The 16747-nt window shown below is 42.1% G+C and overlaps 1 protein-coding gene across 1 annotated transcript in view; it reads left to right on the forward strand.

The window, feature by feature from the left end:
• LOC140231489 (nucleosome-remodeling factor subunit BPTF-like) overlaps positions 1–16747 on the forward strand; it is a 31350-nt gene that overhangs the window by 8072 nt on the left and 6531 nt on the right. Inside the window, exons 4-15 of the mRNA XM_072311619.1 lie at positions 842–986; positions 2336–7051; positions 7654–7804; positions 8046–8316; positions 8923–9093; positions 9597–9891; positions 10584–10790; positions 11382–11560; positions 12376–12648; positions 13340–13447; positions 14152–14234; positions 15397–15622. Of these exons, the coding sequence (XP_072167720.1) occupies positions 842–986; positions 2336–7051; positions 7654–7804; positions 8046–8316; positions 8923–9093; positions 9597–9891; positions 10584–10790; positions 11382–11560; positions 12376–12648; positions 13340–13447; positions 14152–14234; positions 15397–15622 (6825 nt within the window). The remainder of the gene's footprint in view (positions 1–841; positions 987–2335; positions 7052–7653; positions 7805–8045; positions 8317–8922; positions 9094–9596; positions 9892–10583; positions 10791–11381; positions 11561–12375; positions 12649–13339; positions 13448–14151; positions 14235–15396; positions 15623–16747) is intronic.

A 16747-nucleotide genomic window follows, 5' to 3' on the forward strand; every position in this document is an offset into this window, starting at 1 on the left:
CTAAATTAAATTGCTGTGACCATGGATAATGTAACAATCCAGCTGTAAAGATATATCATAAACATGTAAACTCAAAATGAATGGATTTGATGAACATCTCTTTTCATGATTTGTATTTTATAGGGATCAGTTTGATGAGACTGTCACCGAACATTGGTGGCCTACTGAATTAATCATTTCATAAGGGCTGCCCATGTTGGTAGCACTCAAATGCAATACAAGACTGTTTTACTGTACCGGTACTGGCTTAGAATACAAATTCAGTTGTACAGTATACATCTAGAAATCAAATTTTTCTGCCCTTTCAAGGCTCATTAAAAATACATGTTTAGCCCTTGGAGGACATAGTCAATTGTGATTCTGTCCTTGTCAAATTAGAGTTTGTTATTTCAGAGTAAAGTAGTATAAACACAGATTTGATATCACAACTGGCACTCCACTTGACATGTTGTCAAAACCACTTCAGGTCTGCCAAGAGAGGGAATATCTCATAACATTCTGTACTCTTATTTTGTTATGTTAATCATGTTGTTATGCTAACCATGAAACTTTAAAATTGAGGTTAGGTCCCCTGCAAATGTATGGAAACCTAGTTGAATTGAGCTCACTTACAAGGAAGTACCACTTTTGATTGAGGTGAGTTTTCCCGTCCTGAATTTTTATTACTACTGTACTTCACTGGTCTCCTTTTATCATGTTCACAAGGTACTGGTTATAATGAGGTAAGATCAGCAGTTCCAGGGACCTGGCTTGTTATAAGTTGGTTTCCCTTTACATGTATTACCACCATTTTGAGCTTGAGTTTTAGTCAGGGTACCTCCTTGTCCTTTCTTTGCATCAGGTATGGAAGCTGAAAGGGGAAGAGTATAGGATCTATGGTGGCAGCGGCTTTGGCTGGCACAGTGCAACCAGGAAGAGGAGACCCCTCCCACCTCCAAGTCCTGCCAAGATTGGGCTGGAACGAAGTATCAAGGCAGCCAAGGCTTGTAAGCACTTTCCCCGGGCTTTAGCCCGTTAGACCCAGCATAAGAGGGTGATGAAGTCAACATTGTTTCAAGTGATTATGCCACCTATTGGATGACCACAACAGTGATATTGTCATTTTCAGGCACTTAAATTATTGTACAGCATTGTATACATATTTTCTGTCCCCCAGCTCCAAATGACGCTTCTTTCATTATGTTTCATGTCGTCCTGCTTCCATCCCACCTACGTGGTACATCTGCATGGTTCAACATTAGCGTTGGCCTGGGACCACTAAAAATTATGTCGGGCCGCCAAACTTCCAAATAGGTTATCTTTTGGTGGCTCAATTTGGCAAAAAAAAAAAAAAAATGAATTCCCTATGTTTGTTTTTATTTTGGACCACCAAAATTTCAGATTTAATGATTAAAATGATCCAAATTGGCCACCAAAGAGAAGAAAAAATAGTATTAAGCCATGGTCTCTTTTCACAATAATGGATTTTTTTTTTTTTTTTTGTGCTTGTCCAATGTAAGCTAAATGAGATGAATATGCTCTGATTGATTTTGTGCAGTATTCTCAACATCACAGGTCAAAGTTCACAGAGCTTTGGCTAAAGATGGAATTTTCAGCTGTTACTTCAGACTTTGGAAATGTTCAGTGGTAAAGTAACTTCCAAAGAATGGTAGAACTGAGAGACTGGTCAGTATTTTTATGAAATGATTGGGGCAAAAGGTTATATGCCACTAATTTTGCCTCTCCCCTCCTTCTTCCCTTCCCCTCCCCCCCCCCCCCCCCCCAGGTGATAGATGATATGATTTACCACAATGGTAGAAATTATTACATAGCTATGTCTTGAAGGTCACAGCTTGCAGTGAAGAGAAAGGTCATCTACATCATGTGAAGAAGTCATTACTTCAGCTCAAAATTTCTTGTGGTAATGTAATTTTGGTGGGAAGAGAAGATATGAATTTGTTTTGAATTGAACGAGCATGATAGTGAAACAGGTAGCAGGTCATGGGAAGCAGACATTGTGCATTCATTTAAATATTTTTCTGCTATGACTTCAGCCTGGCTTGTCCTGAAAGAAGTTCAGCTAGGCATAGATCCACTGGTAATATTAGTTGGTAAGGATAGAAAGGAAAGAACAGTAAGTTGCAAGAAATGACATTATTAGCATGTGATAGTAATTAGCTTGTAACTTTGGTATTATTGTACATGAGATCATTGGAGGAGTAATTGAATTCTTGTAGAAATTTTACAGTAGCTACCAAACCCAGCCAATGGATTTACTGGTTTTACACACATTTTATGTATTTGTGTTAGCAAATTCGGTTATTTATTTATTTGTTTGTTTGTTTCTGTTTTGCAGCAGGCGCATGGGCAAAGTGGGGAAATCCTCCAGCAACAGAGGAACCTGGAGCACCACAAGAAGATGGAATGGAAGTTGATCAAGATGTGCCACAAACAACTGATCCTGTAAAAGAGGAAGCTGCCAAAGATTCCAGCATGGAGGTAGACACAGAGGCTGGAGACAAAGGTGCCAAAGGGGATGATGACAAGATGGATCATGATGGACAATGTTCCAAGACTGAAGCAGGAAGTGAGACCCAAAAGAGCACGGACGGTGAAACGAAAGTGAGCAGTGCTGCTGATTCTGATGCAAAGCAAGATGGAACAGAGATAAAGATGGATACAGAGGAGTCCACACAAGATACACAGGAGTCTGTTCAAAAGGATCCTGTTCAGAAGGATCCTGGAAAACACCTTGATGAAAGCAGTGCCAAAGATGACAAGAATGATGATACAGTATTTCCAGCATCTGGAAAAACAACTGAGGAAGCTCCTTCCAAGGAGCAGACAGGAGCTGATGTTGGCAAGCCTATGGAACCAGAGCAGTCCACCAGTGAGGCTGCAAAGAATGCAGCATCATCTACCTCTGGAAGTGTCACTTCAGTCGAGGAGAGCAAGCTGGTTGGCAGTGAAAGTCAAAGTGAAAAAGTTGACCCGGGGCAGTCACCTAAAGAAACTGTCCAGGTTGTAAAGGCATCTCCCACTAAAAATGATGTAATTTCAACCAAGGAAGGAGAAAACCTAAAAGCAGGAACTGATACGCCGGCTGAGAGCAGCAAAACAGATGGCAGTGATGCTGAGAGTACAAGAGAAGTGACTGATGTATCAGAAGGTGATGGGAAAGTGCTTGGGGAAATAACTCCTGCAAAAAAGTTAGCTCTTGAGTTGGAAGATCTTGATATCTCAAATGCCTTGCGGAATCACACCGTTTACCGAAAGATTCCATACAAGTCGAGACTTGAAGGACTTCTGGAACTACGCACCAAGGAGCATCAACAGGAGACCATCAAATTCCAGTCAGAAATAGGAAAGTATGCCAAACAACAGAAAATGGTTGAAGAGAAGGAAAAGTTGCTCGCTGCCCTGAAGAAAAAGCTGGCTGCTGGAGGAGATATCAAGGCCGTCCAAGGTGTTGTAGAAGGTATGAAGCAGCAGATGGAGGTTCGCAAATCCAGGAAGCCCCAAGTGTATCGTCAACCATCTGTACAGGCTGGGAACACAGCAAAAGCAGAGGTCACACAAAAGTCGGTTCCTGTTTCATCCTCTGCAACAACTCTTTCCAGTGCTTCCAAACCTACTTCTGTTTCTGCTCTCGCTGCTCCTGTCACAGCAACATCAGTTCCTACAAAATCTGTCTCTATCAAGACTGAGGTCCCTTCTCCAACCACAAAGGTCATTGCAAAGCAAGAACCCATGGACGTTGGAGATGTAAAGGAGGAGGTGCACAACCAATCTGACCAGCCCAAAGTTTGTGGACCAATCTCAAATGAGTCTCAGTCAAGTGTACCAACAACTGCCAAAATTGAGACGAAGGCTGAAAATGAAAGCCAGAAATGCAGTGCTGCTCCCATAAAGCTTTCAGAAGAGAAGTCTGGTCACCCTGTGACAGATGAAAAACGGTCAAGCAGTGATCCTGGAAGAGTAAATACAACAAATCTTGCCACTTCTCCTCTCTCACACACAGACTCTGTAGAGAAATTACCACCTAGTGTGAGTGTCAACCAAACTTTACCCGGATCCTCTCCCCTTCCCGCAAATGATCAGCCAGATGAAGACAAACAACACACTGGGTTACCTCAGAGCGAGGAAGTCTTGCAGGCAGCACAAGAGGATGGTAGCCAGCAGAGTAAAAGTGAATCAAGAGACACTCCCACGGAAATATCTCCTAAAGCAGCTGATGAGCAAGATGTCTCCAAACCCTCCAGGGACACAAGTGGAAGTCAAACTGTGGAGGATTTGTGCAAGCCAGTGCTAGATGGCACTGTAGAGACCACCCTAGGCAAAGAAATGCTGGAACAACCAGCTGACATGGAGCAAGAGAGGCAGTCATCTCCGGACTCTGTGCAAGCACAACCTGATGCAAGGACTGATCCCCCAGTTCATGATGAAGGCAGTCCAAAGCTCACCAATGCTGAACAACAACGGCCACATGCAAACAGCACACCCCCGCAAGATTCTTTCACAGCACAAAAGGACTCAAGTAGTGATTTACTCAGTGAGACTGCTGCCAATGATGAAGCTGCTACAGTTCCTAGTGTCTCAAAAGATACCTCATTCACTCACAATGTTACCATCAATGAGAACCAGCAGCATGCACCTCCAGATGTGTCAGCTACTAAGCATCCACAGGATTCTTCGCAGTGTAACTTAAGCAATGAGTTGCAGAATGAGAGTGAGTCTAGCGGAGCAGTATGCGACAGGCAAAAGAGTCCTGAGGAGGATATGTTGGACTCTTCAATAGCACAGAAAGATGACTTGGAGAATCAAGGAGCACTTACATCGCTTGATGATCAGCAATCATTGTGTAAGTTGATGGATTCTTGCAGCCCTGAGCAACTCAGAAGCAAAGTGGAGGACAATCGTGTTGAGAACTGTCAGCAGTCAGAGGAATCAATTTTGTTGAAACAAAATCCTCTTGTGGAAAACCATATTGATGATCTGCCTGTTGAATCCAAGGAAGTGTTGCCAGAAGCTATGAGTGAAATGAAACCCTCTAAAGATTTTGAGGCGGAACCAGTAGAAGTGGAAAGAACTATTCAGTCATCCCCAAGTTCTGATTTACTTGGGGAGAAAACACCTTGCACGGACAATGTGGCTGATGATCATGCTATGGTCAGCTCTGCTATTAGTGCTTCCGAAAATTCAAGTGACAAACCAGTCACAAATTTTGCAGATGGAGATGTTGGAACAAACTTATCATCTTCAAACAATAATAGCAATGTTGAAATTGTGGAAAAGGTCTGTGACTTTTCAGCGATGCAGACTGTAGGACAGACAGAGATTGACACAGCAGGTGATGTATCAAGTGTGCAATGTGCTCAGGTCGCCAAAACGAACTCTGAATCCGATGCTGCAGTTACACCAATGGAAGTAGAAGACGCACAGTTGGCCAGTCAAGAGAGTAGTCATGGTGAGTCAACTTGTAATGACTCAGCACTGTCAACAGGGGAGAAATTGGTCAACTGCCACAATGATGAAACAGAAGCAATGGCTGTTGATGAAGGTTCGGTGTGTGTTGCTGATGAAGCAAAGAATGAACAGCGAGAAAATGTTGTGGCAGGTGAACTTTCTCAAGAAGTTAGTTCAACTCCTGCAAATTCTGCTGATCTGATGAAAGAAGAGAAACTTGGTAATCAGGGGGAGGTGCAGTCTGCCAACAATGAATCAAAGACAGTGATACCTGATGAAAAGCCAGATGTTGATTCAAACATGCATGCTGTTCCTGAAATTCCAGAGACTACAGTGGCCAGTGAAGGGTCATCTGGAGCGATGGTTGGAACCGCTAGCAGTGTTGCAGTGATACCTGATGAAAAGCCAGATGTTGATTCAATGATGCATGCTGTTCCTGAGATCCCAGAGGCTAAAGTGGCTAGTGGAGAGTTATCTGGAGCGATGGTTGGAACCGCTAGCAGTGTTGCAGAGCAGGATTCAAGGATGGATGTGGCTGAAGGGAAGAGTACGGATGCTGAACAGCAGCCCGTCTCTGAAGTTACAGAAGAAGTGACACCAACTCCTGATTCCAAAACAGAATCAGTGAAAGGGGTTCAAGAAGTAGATATGACAGCTATTGAGCAAAAACCTGAAATTTCCATAGAGACACCAAGTGCTGACTTGGAGAATCAAAAGGAAGAAGTGTCAAGTACTAGCCAAATTACAACTGAAATATCAGAATCTAAAGAGACAAAAGTAGTTGAGAAGGTAGTTGAGAAAGCAGCAGTTTCTGAAGATGCCAAGGAAGCCAAAGTAGCAAAAACTATCGCTGTTGCTGTTGTGACAGAGAAATCACAGACCATCACAACCACTGTCACAAAGACCACTACAACAACAACGACCATCAACAGAGAACTGCGGGAACTGATAGCTAGCAATACCACCACAACTACAACAGAAACCATTATCAGCAAGATTGATACATCTGTCACCCAGACAATGATTCAGGCTGAAATTATAAAGCTTGAAAGTGCCCTCAAGGAGGAAGCAGCTGCCATTCCCAAGCCGCGAAGAACAAATGATCGTGTGCGGCTCCAGAAAGGACCAAAAGCCAAACGAGTCATCAAGCGCCTTGCCAAACCTCTACCAATCTGTTACATGTTTTCCACTCGCAGCCGAAAGAGAAGCATCTTGGTTTTACCACAGCATGACCTCAAGCGCCTTAGTCGACGAGCAGGAAATTTGGAGGTGGAGGGCTACAGCTACAACACCAAGAATGTTGGTGACTTCTGGCCATATCCCTGTCCTCGCCCCTCGTTCAAGATCTGCTGGCGCTATCGTCTCCAGACTGTGAAGTCCCTCTCGGCGGTCAGTCTGCTGCTGCGCATTCTCTGGGCAAGTGTTCGCTGGGATGACATCAATATAAAGCCACCTAACAACAATGGAGTGACGGTCATCAACACAAGCTCAGAGAAGATCACCACAGAGATTATTGACAGGAGGGACGTGCCACCAAGTGGAGTCAAATCACAGTACTTGATACGAAAGACCATTGTACCAAAGGAGACTGCAGTGTCAACGCCAGGTAGGCTATGTTATCATGCATTTATGAAAGAACACTACAAACACTCCCTGGTACTGATGAATGCTTTATAGGCCCGAATTCACGAAGGTGGTACAATGTAAACCTTGGTTTAAACCATGAACAATTTGTATGGAGCGCCAAGTGTCAAATGGCCTATTTAGTTACAAAATGAACATTAATAGGCCATGCGACACTTGGCGCTCCATACAAATTGTCTATGGTTGAAACCATGGTTTCAATTTTATCACCTTCGTGAATTTGGGCCATAGTGTTTTGTCCAGAAATATGTTAAATGGGTTTAAAGTAGTGATAAGAAGTATACATTTAGTGTCCACAAAGCATACTTACAAATTGATCACTGTCTTTTGCTATCATTTTTGTGCCTTCTTATTACTTGTCTATGTAATTTTTTTTTACACAGCTGATACCCTCATATGAGAGATAACATAATATGGACCAATTGTCCTGAGATATTTTTGTGTTTTAGTTGGTCTTGTACAAAGATCCATCAGAAACTGTCATCCAGTATGCAAAGAGGGCAAGGTTATTTCACACTCCTTCCTTCTCTCTCTATGTGTCTTTGTCTTTGTTCTGGAATGCAGAGGTTCACAAACCCCAGCGGTCAGGTCTTCGCTCCAGCGCCACTCCATCAAGACGAGAAGTCAAGGACAAGCCCAGATCGACAGAAACAATTGAAGTCTGGGTTCCGGAAGAGGAGCTGGAATTGTGGGAAGTCCAGCAGTACTGTGAAAAGTAAGACAATTTTTTCCCTTATCTCATTTAGCAAACTTTAGCTGTGTGTGTGTGTGTGTGTGTGTTTTGTCTGCTCTTTACATCATCATGTATGTGTTTTCCAGCTCAGAGGCATTTAAGAGGGGAGAGGGAGGAGTAATTTTTCATCTTGTGTCTTTGCAAAATAAACTGAATGAAATGTAAGCATTTTGCAAATGAATGTGATGAATATTCATATCATGTAATCCTGTCCATTACCAAGGCAACTGAGGCAGCAGGCACGAGACAAGGCAAAGGAAAGAGAGTCCAAGGCCCTGGCTGCTGCCTCCACCGCCTCAACCACACCTGTCACTGTCACCAAGGTCAGCAGCTCTCACAACAAGGAGAACGAGGCGGCTGTCAAGCTGTCGGTGAGCAGCAGCCGGGACGGCAAGATGGCCATCCCGTCCCTCAAGCCCACCAAGTCTGTGGCCGACCAGGTGCGGCAGGAGCTGGAGGAGCAGCTGGCCAAGCAGCGGCTGCAAATGCAGCAGGTGAGGTGGTCCTAGACTTAACAGGGTGGTAGGGTTGGCAGTATACCTTGTCTCTGCAATACTTCCAGTTTAAAGTCAAGAGTCCCTCACTTACAAGTCAGCCTTGGAAGATGTCAGATACAGAGCTTATAATGCTTGCTTTAAAATGAAAGCTCTTGTGACAGTTTTATGTACAGCACTACAGTCCTGGCATCTTGTCTCAATGTGTACATCATGCTGATTCCTGGTTATGGTGTTCTTTGTATTTTTGAAAAAAAAGAAACACTGGGCTCCAAGCATTTATGTAAGCAGTATGTAAAAAAAAAAAAAAAGTCTAGAAATGCCTAAACCTGTATCACAGCTGTGTTTTAGGAAGGTACAGTAGATTTAAAGATTGTTCCAAGCATATTATCAAATATCATAAATTCTCTTCCACATCTTTCCTCAAATAGTGAAGAAAGGACTCTTGTATACATTTTCCCAGTCCAGATTACAAGTATTTCTCTCAAGGACATTCTTTGTCAATGTGTGCCATTGTGCTTATGTCTTTGTTTCTGTACTCTTTCTCACAATTGTCTCTATCTGTAACAATTTGTTTGCATCTCTGCATTAAACCCACATTCACAGAAGCGTCTTGGTGCGACTGGGACAGCCAAAGTGATTGTGACACTTGCCAAGCCCAGCTCGGCAAAGACCACCATCTCCATGAGCAATGTCACCGCTCTGGCAGCGAAGGGCAAGGGTCTCCCACCGGGTACCACCATCCAGTACATCTCTGGTCCGGCTGGCACCCAACAGGTAACAATGGCCTCACCGTGGAATATTATGAACTATTTCAAACTCTGTGACGGTCCTATAGCCCAACCAGGGGGTCTTGGACTATCCCATTTCTCTGTGTTATTGTTTTATTTTTCTCTTCGGAAGGAGGGGGAGTTAGATGAAAAGAATAGACACTTTCCCAGGTGACTTAACTTTCATGATATTTTCACAATTACCAGTAGCTAGCTGATATGTGCCTAAGTTTCTTATCAGTACTGCATATTTATAGCAAACACTGTTTTAATTGGATGTAGATGCAATGTTTATACAAATATCATTCTTGCAACATTTGCTGTGACACTATCATGTTTGTATGCATAGAACCAGTCTTTAGCGCGTTGAAGATGGGCTGATTTCGCTTCAACATGCATTTCCCATGGACATTTGCCCAAGTTTACTCCGGATTTGTCCTCAATGGGTTAATGTAGGGAACTTTATTTGTTTTTAAAAATATGAAGAAATTATTTGTCTCTCCCTGACAGGCTCGAATCATAGCCAACCCATCCCAAGCACAGGGCCAGGCCCGATTTGTCATCACCAACACCCCAGGTGCCCAGGGCCAGGGTACCCTCAAGGTGATCAAGCAGGTGCCGCCAACAGGTGTCAGCCCGTCCACCAACCCTCTCCTGGCCCCCAACACCCCTGGCAAAGTGGCCACCATCCGGCAGGCTGGGGTGCAGCAGGTCATCACAAGCCCCAGTGTGTCACAGCTGGTACAGGGGGTCCGAGCTCAGACGCCAACATCCACTGCGGCTACAGCCACCTCCCAGGCGCCAGGTGAGCAAGTGCCTGTTGACCATGATAGTGAATGTCCAGTTTTGACCAAGTGAAAATGCACCAGAAATTGTTATTTTTTATGTGTGTATGCATATTACATTTTAAAAAAATCTATTGATCACATTACATTTTACTTCAGTAAAAACATACTACATTAAAAGTGATTTCATGTAGGTGGCATTATATATAAATTCTAGATAGGTTATGCATACTTTTTTGTGGAGTGATGGTCTAAAATTTCAGTCTTAACTAAGCATTCAAAGTTTATCTGCTATCGCATTATCAAATACTAGTTACCAGTATTAGATAAATAGAATAAGAACCAAATATGTATCATTCACTATCACTTTTGGAAAGAAAAGAAAAAGATCTTCATATGTTTGTCTTGCTTGGCTCTCCACAGGTGAGTCTGATCAAACAGGGGGAAAAAGTGTGTGTGTTCATGATATTTCTGACTACTGGGGAATATATGTGCACTGGCCTGGCTTTCTATTTCTAGAATTAATAAGCCACTTTTATTTAGACAATACACCCCCCCCCCCCCCCAAATCATCTGTAAGACAAATAGACACAAGAAATGGGGAAGTTATTTTGCAAAATGGGATGCATATACGATCTCAACGTAAGAAGCTTTGGATACAGAGTGAGTTTACACACAGACTAACATTGGATGCCATGTTTGTGTTTCGTAGTGACCCAGCCCCAGCTCACAGGACAGGCCCAGGTCTTTAGCAACCAGGCTCAGGTCCTGCAGGTCGGGGGACAGAAATTTGTCATCACACCAGCGCAGGTCCAGGTCCAGGGGACAGGCCAGATGATACCAGCCCAGCTGATCCAGACCCAGACCAGCCAGGGAGCTGTCCTGCAGCGACTGGTCCTAACTCCCAACGCTACTCAGGGTGAGTCTCGGTCCATTGTAACTGACCCTTGGCCATGTGATGACAATGCCTTGATATTTCCAATGTCATCTCTTCATGTGACATCACATGTGCCTTTTTAGGTATGATTAACCCTTCATGTGACCAGGCACTTCATCTTCAAGGGATGGTTTAGTTAAGATAGGGGATTCAGATTTTAACATTTTGCATGATAATTAGAAAGCACTTTTAAACATATAAGAGCATACAATTCTAAGAGGAATTCAATGCTTATTTGATGAAAATCAGTGATGAAAGCACTCCAAATTGTGTCAAACATCGAACAAAGCGCAGTAAGGGTTAAAGATTGATTCCCCATCCAATCATGCTATTCAAACAAGCAGTGTTGTTTGTCAGTGATTAAGGCCTGCAGTGTACATTGAAGGTTTTAATACCTTGTGTGTATTCACCTCATTTGATTATAGTTTGATAAGGAATTTTGTACCCCTTTTCTACTTGCTGTGAAAAAAAGCAGTGTGATATGTAGGATATAAGCCTTGGCTTTGTATATTCTCGAAGGTGTAGGGAATTAGCATGAATGGCAATCCATATGTCTTGGTGATCTCTTCCCAGGTTCCACGCCAGGCAGCATCCCCCAGGTCAACCTGCAGGCAGCAGTCCAGGCTGTGCAGCAGACTCAGCAGAACCAGAAGCAGCAGGCTGCAGCTGCAGCAGCCGCCACCACCATCACCTCCCCTACCCTGGTGGCACCCAGAGTACAGCAGAAGCTCCCTCAGGCACAGATTGCCAAGGTATGTGTGCCTTTACGCCCAAGATTGTCCTGTGGAATATTATGCCTCCACCCCTGTTGGTGTAGGGGGCATAACTTTGTCATTAGCTTTACTGTGTGTGTCTCAGAGGATGGTGGTAATTTTCCTTTTTCCTCCACCCACTTTGTGAAAGAAAGTTTCTGTCTTGGTCACAAAGTTTGTTTGTGTATGGGTGTATTTGAACCTTCTAAAGTGCTGTTTAGTACGAGTTATTCTTGAAGAATATACTGTAAAAGTGGAAATTTTAACGGTGTTGAATTTTTCGCCCATTTTTCACGACCCAAAACCGGTGCGAAAATAAGAATGTGAATATTTTTACATGTCATATGTTCCACTAATAAATGTCTTGATTATGCGGAATTACAAACATGCAAAATTCATCTTAACCAACCGAGTGCGACAAATTACTTGCGTTAAAATAACCACTTTAACAGTACTACATAACCAAAACCAAGGATATTCACCATCATATCTGTCATAAATATATTTAAGGCACAGGAAGCTCTTGTTATGACCAATCCCGTGGGACTGACAGTTTTCTTTAACACTAAAGGGAATTTTGCTCCACATGGTTTTGGAGTAATCATTTTGGGAACTGAATTTGTAAGTTCTTGTAACAAAATTTTGTTATAACCTTGTTCGTTGTAATGGCAGCACCCTATATTCCAGGATTATCATTGCTCTTCTTTCATTCTTCCATGAAGGCAAGCACTGGGCAATTATTCTTTCTCGTACCGTATTTCTTTCTTTTTTTTTCTTCTTCTTCTAGTATTTTATTGTTTCTTTGTACATGTCAGATTCCCATTGCCACTCAAGTGCAGCAGCAGCAACCCCAGCTTACCATCAAGACCCAGCCCCTGACTGCCGCCACGCCCAAGCCCATCCGCCTGGCCCAGACCCCGGGGGAAAACCTGCTGCTCCAGCAAGCCTCCACCTCTCTCGGTACCACAAACCCCATGCCAGCCAGGCCAGGGGTGCAGCTGGCTGCGGCTGCCTCTACTGCAGGGACCTCTACCCCTGCCACCTTCCAGGGAGCCAAGCTAATTGCCAATCTGACTGCACAGCAACAGGTGGGACAGAAATCTTGAAGAGTAGCTCCTGTGTAATGCTTCTCATGTATTCTGCAAACTGCATTATTGGCATATTCTGGAGTGAGGCACCTTAAGTCTTTTTAATGCATTTCTTTCTTTTTTCTTTTTTTTTAACAAGGGTATTCTAAATGAAGGCATAGTATTGTTAATGCGATTATAGAGATTGAGTCAGTATGTTTTTAGTAAACCTGTACCACCAAAACCTCTTTTCTGAAAAGTAATATTTATAGAGCTTTGATATTCCGTCACATATTTCAAGTGGTTAGGTACAACCAATATGTTTTAGTCATTCAATTTGTTCAAGAATCATCTTTTTAAATCTTTCCTACATCAAGGGGGAAAAATACTAACTGTAGATTTTCTCTTGCTTTGTGTAGTAAGGTCGTACTGTAAAAATGGAAATTTTCACGGTGTTGAAATTTTCACGCAACCAGAAACTAGCACGAAAATAGAAGCACACAAATATTTTTGCTTGCCATATGTTCCAGTAGTTGATGTCTTGATTCCGTGGAATCAAAAACATTCGAAACTCTTCTTACCTGGCCAAGCACGAAAAATTAGTGGCTCGAAAATATCCACTTTTACAGTATATGCAAGCGCAAAGCTCTGTTCCAGCAGCCATTTTGCCCAGATCTTGTTCATATGTTTGGTCTTGCTTGGCTCTCCATAGGTGAGTCTGATCAAACAGCAACTGGAGCTGCTGCAGAAGAGTAAACAGAACCAGACCACACTGGCTACAGTCCAGGCACACACCAAGTTCACTCCAGATCGTCTTGCGGTAAGTAAGAGGGAGGAAGCAAATTAGCTTTTGCTGCCTATATTGTGCCATCACTTTTCTCTCAGAGTGGGAATGCTAAGATTCTTGATATTAGCGGTTTGTAAGTCATTATTGTCAACATCCTTAATGGATGGCTGGCAATGTTTGATTTTTATTGATGAATGGCAAAATGTTCTCTATTGTGACAAAGTTCCAACTTTCAGATTACACATCAGAGCTTTAGTGATTAGCCGAGATATTCAGACTTTCCCGTGTGGGGCTACTGAATTTTGTCACTGTTGGTAAGAAACAGTAAGAAGACAGACACATTGACAAGTTAGCACAGTTGAGTGCAAATTCATCGGCATGAATTGAAGTACAATGTATCCCCTCAAGTCAGTGTACTCAACTTTCATCTTTTTAAAATGATCTCAAAGAGATCTGTGTATCATATGTTGAACAGAATGATATTATTGGTCAGGAGAGCAAATGTATAACTTGTGTGAACACTGAAGTTTCACTTTGAAAATGATAATCAAGATGACATCAGCCCAGTAATGCCCCACCCCTTTTGGGTAATCTCCATTATTTACCTGCTATATGATATTGGTGAATAGTTGTATCTTATTCAAATATAACATCAGGATGAGTGGCATTGCTCTCAGAGAGTTTCTGTCCTTGATTCAGAGCAATGAAATTTGAGATGTTTCACTTTCCTGTTCCAGAGTAAAGAGTTCTCACAAAGATTGCCAAAGAAGCCTGTGGTGTCGCAGCCAAAGCACACAAAAGAAAGAGAAGAGATGCAGAGGTGAGTTCTTTAACCTGGTCCCTTTAACCTTGTCCTTTCATATTGATGATGTTATCATCAGTCTTACATTACAGGGACTCAATGGATTGTGAGAGAAATTAAAGGAGGAGATCACCTCAGAGAAAAAATTGCTTTGTTTTCTTCATCAAAGTTTTCTTCGTCAAAGAAATAAGAATCAATAAAATTTGAAGCATATGTTTACATGAATTAATGAGACTGGTATCACTTCGAAAGTAAGTGAGTTGAAAAGCATCGTGTCCTACAGGGAGCTTTCAGTTGTTTTGTGGATCATGTGTGACCAGTGCAATGCTTGCTTAGAATTTGAGTTTTGGATATCAAAAGACCAGAAGGCAACTTCCTTTTCATGCTGTAAAAGAATGTACTCCTTTCGTCTTGAGGAATGTGTGATACAATAACATCCATGATATATACTTTGTAGCAGAGTTGGTGAGACAGCATGTTCTAATGCCGAGTAGGTGAAATATTACATAAGAAGTGAGTAGTATTGTAAAAACAAATTACATTGCCAAGACATACAGATAAATGTGCTAAGGAAAAGTCTTTCAACCTCCATCTTCAAATCTCTTGTCATATTGTTTCTGATATCATGCTTCTTATGTGTGTGTGTGTGTGTGTGTGTGTGTTTAATGGCAATGTCATTTGTTAGATGGGTTGTGTTGGAGCTTTTAATGATATTGTAGGGCTATCAAGGTGCTTGTTATGCCACTTGTGAATGACTGTTTCTCGCTATTATCATTGATTTAAGATGAATGTAAATTTTTATGCTATGCTTTATTATCTGTTTCTGCTCATAAGTATACTGTAAAACCAGAAATGATCCTGTGCATTTTAATTTTGCGAGAGCCAAGATTTGCGAAATTGAAATGCTAGCGAAAGTTCTCCTACACTACAGTAAAGCAAGATATTTTTGTGGCATGAAATTTTCAAGAATTGTCACTGGCATTCAGGGTGCAAATTGTAGACAAGAACTTTTTTGTGCATTTTAATTTTGTGAACCTTGGCTTGTAAAATCTCCAAAATTAAAATGCATGTGAACGTTCCTTGTTCGCAAAAATTCTGTGCTGCAAAAATATGTTGCTTTGCAGTGTAGCCATAATCGGTGATGACTGATGCTTGATTTCATGCTAATCTCCCTGTGCAGGAACCATGCCTGTCAGGTCGTGATGAAATCCATCCTGGACCGCATTGAGAAGGAGGAGAGGCAGAGTCGGAAGCGCAAGCACCAGGAGATGTCGCGGGACCAGCGTCGCCAGCAGGCGGAGAGCAGCAAGAAGCGCGCTCTGCTGGAGTGCCACAAGGCCAAGCTGAAGGACGCCATCCTCCTCAAGCGTAACCAGCTGGAGCGTCGTCTCAAGATGGACATCTATGTGAGTAGCTCAAGCGCCACGTACAGTCTAACAGCAAGCAACTCTCATATTCAACCCCCCCATCCCGTTCCCCGTGATAAGATATAAGTTACAGGAGAACATTCTTTTAACAGGGACATTAAAATTATGACAGTTACCATATCATATCAGGTTTCTCACAATATCAGAGTCCACCCCTCCCCCCCCCCCAAAAAAAAAAAAAAAAAAAAAAAAAAATTAAGAGTTTGTACTTACAAAATCACTTTGCTATAAGAGGATTTAACCAACCAATTTATGACATAGTTCCACTGTGGTAACATCATCCGAAGATGCTTGTGTGAATGATGCCCCCAACAGTCTGTCACTTAACCCTCATCAGGCCCAGCTTTTTTGGCTATGCTAAATCCAGGGGGTTGGTGGAGTCTGTTTTAGAATATGTTTCCCCTCCCCTCCCCCCCCCCCCTTATGTGAATTTATTTATGGTGATTTCAGTGCATTGGCATGTCTGTCACTGTAATGCCAGTGGCAGCCTTCAGTGAGTACTAATTGCATGAGAAATTCTAAAAGCTGAGAGTATGTTTTATTTTCTTGTCAGCTTAACCCTATTCTAACTGGGCTATTTGAGACCAAGTCTTTACTGGGGGGGTGGGGTCAATTTGACCCCCCCTTCAGATCTCGGCCGCAGATTGCGCGATCGCCGCAAAATTTTGCCTGTACATAGAGCCGGATGTCAACTACAAGATTATATGGTCATACAATAGAAAAAATTCGATTTTATATTTTTTAATAAATTAATTATGCAAATTATTGCATGAAATCATATTTTCACCTATAACTCCATTTAAAAGATTGAAGGATTGCTAAATTTTTGTGTCAGAGTTCCTATAGACATATCGAACAATTTTCATATAAAAAAATAGCGCAATCAAAGTCAGTTTCTTTTGTTTTGTATTGTTTTGTTAATTTCTTATGTATTTTATTGTTTTTTCGACCTTTTGTTTTCTATTGTTTTTTTGCCAAAATTTGTTGCAGGCATTTTTCCAAGCTGATCTACATTAGAATTGATTAATTTCAATGGTTAAAAGTTGAAATAATCTAATTCATATCAATTAAACAAAAAAACACAATTTGCATTGGATTTGCACA

Source organism: Diadema setosum, chromosome 8 (genome assembly GCF_964275005.1).
Source record: "Diadema setosum chromosome 8, eeDiaSeto1, whole genome shotgun sequence".
Lineage (NCBI taxonomy): Eukaryota > Metazoa > Echinodermata > Echinoidea > Diadematoida > Diadematidae > Diadema > Diadema setosum.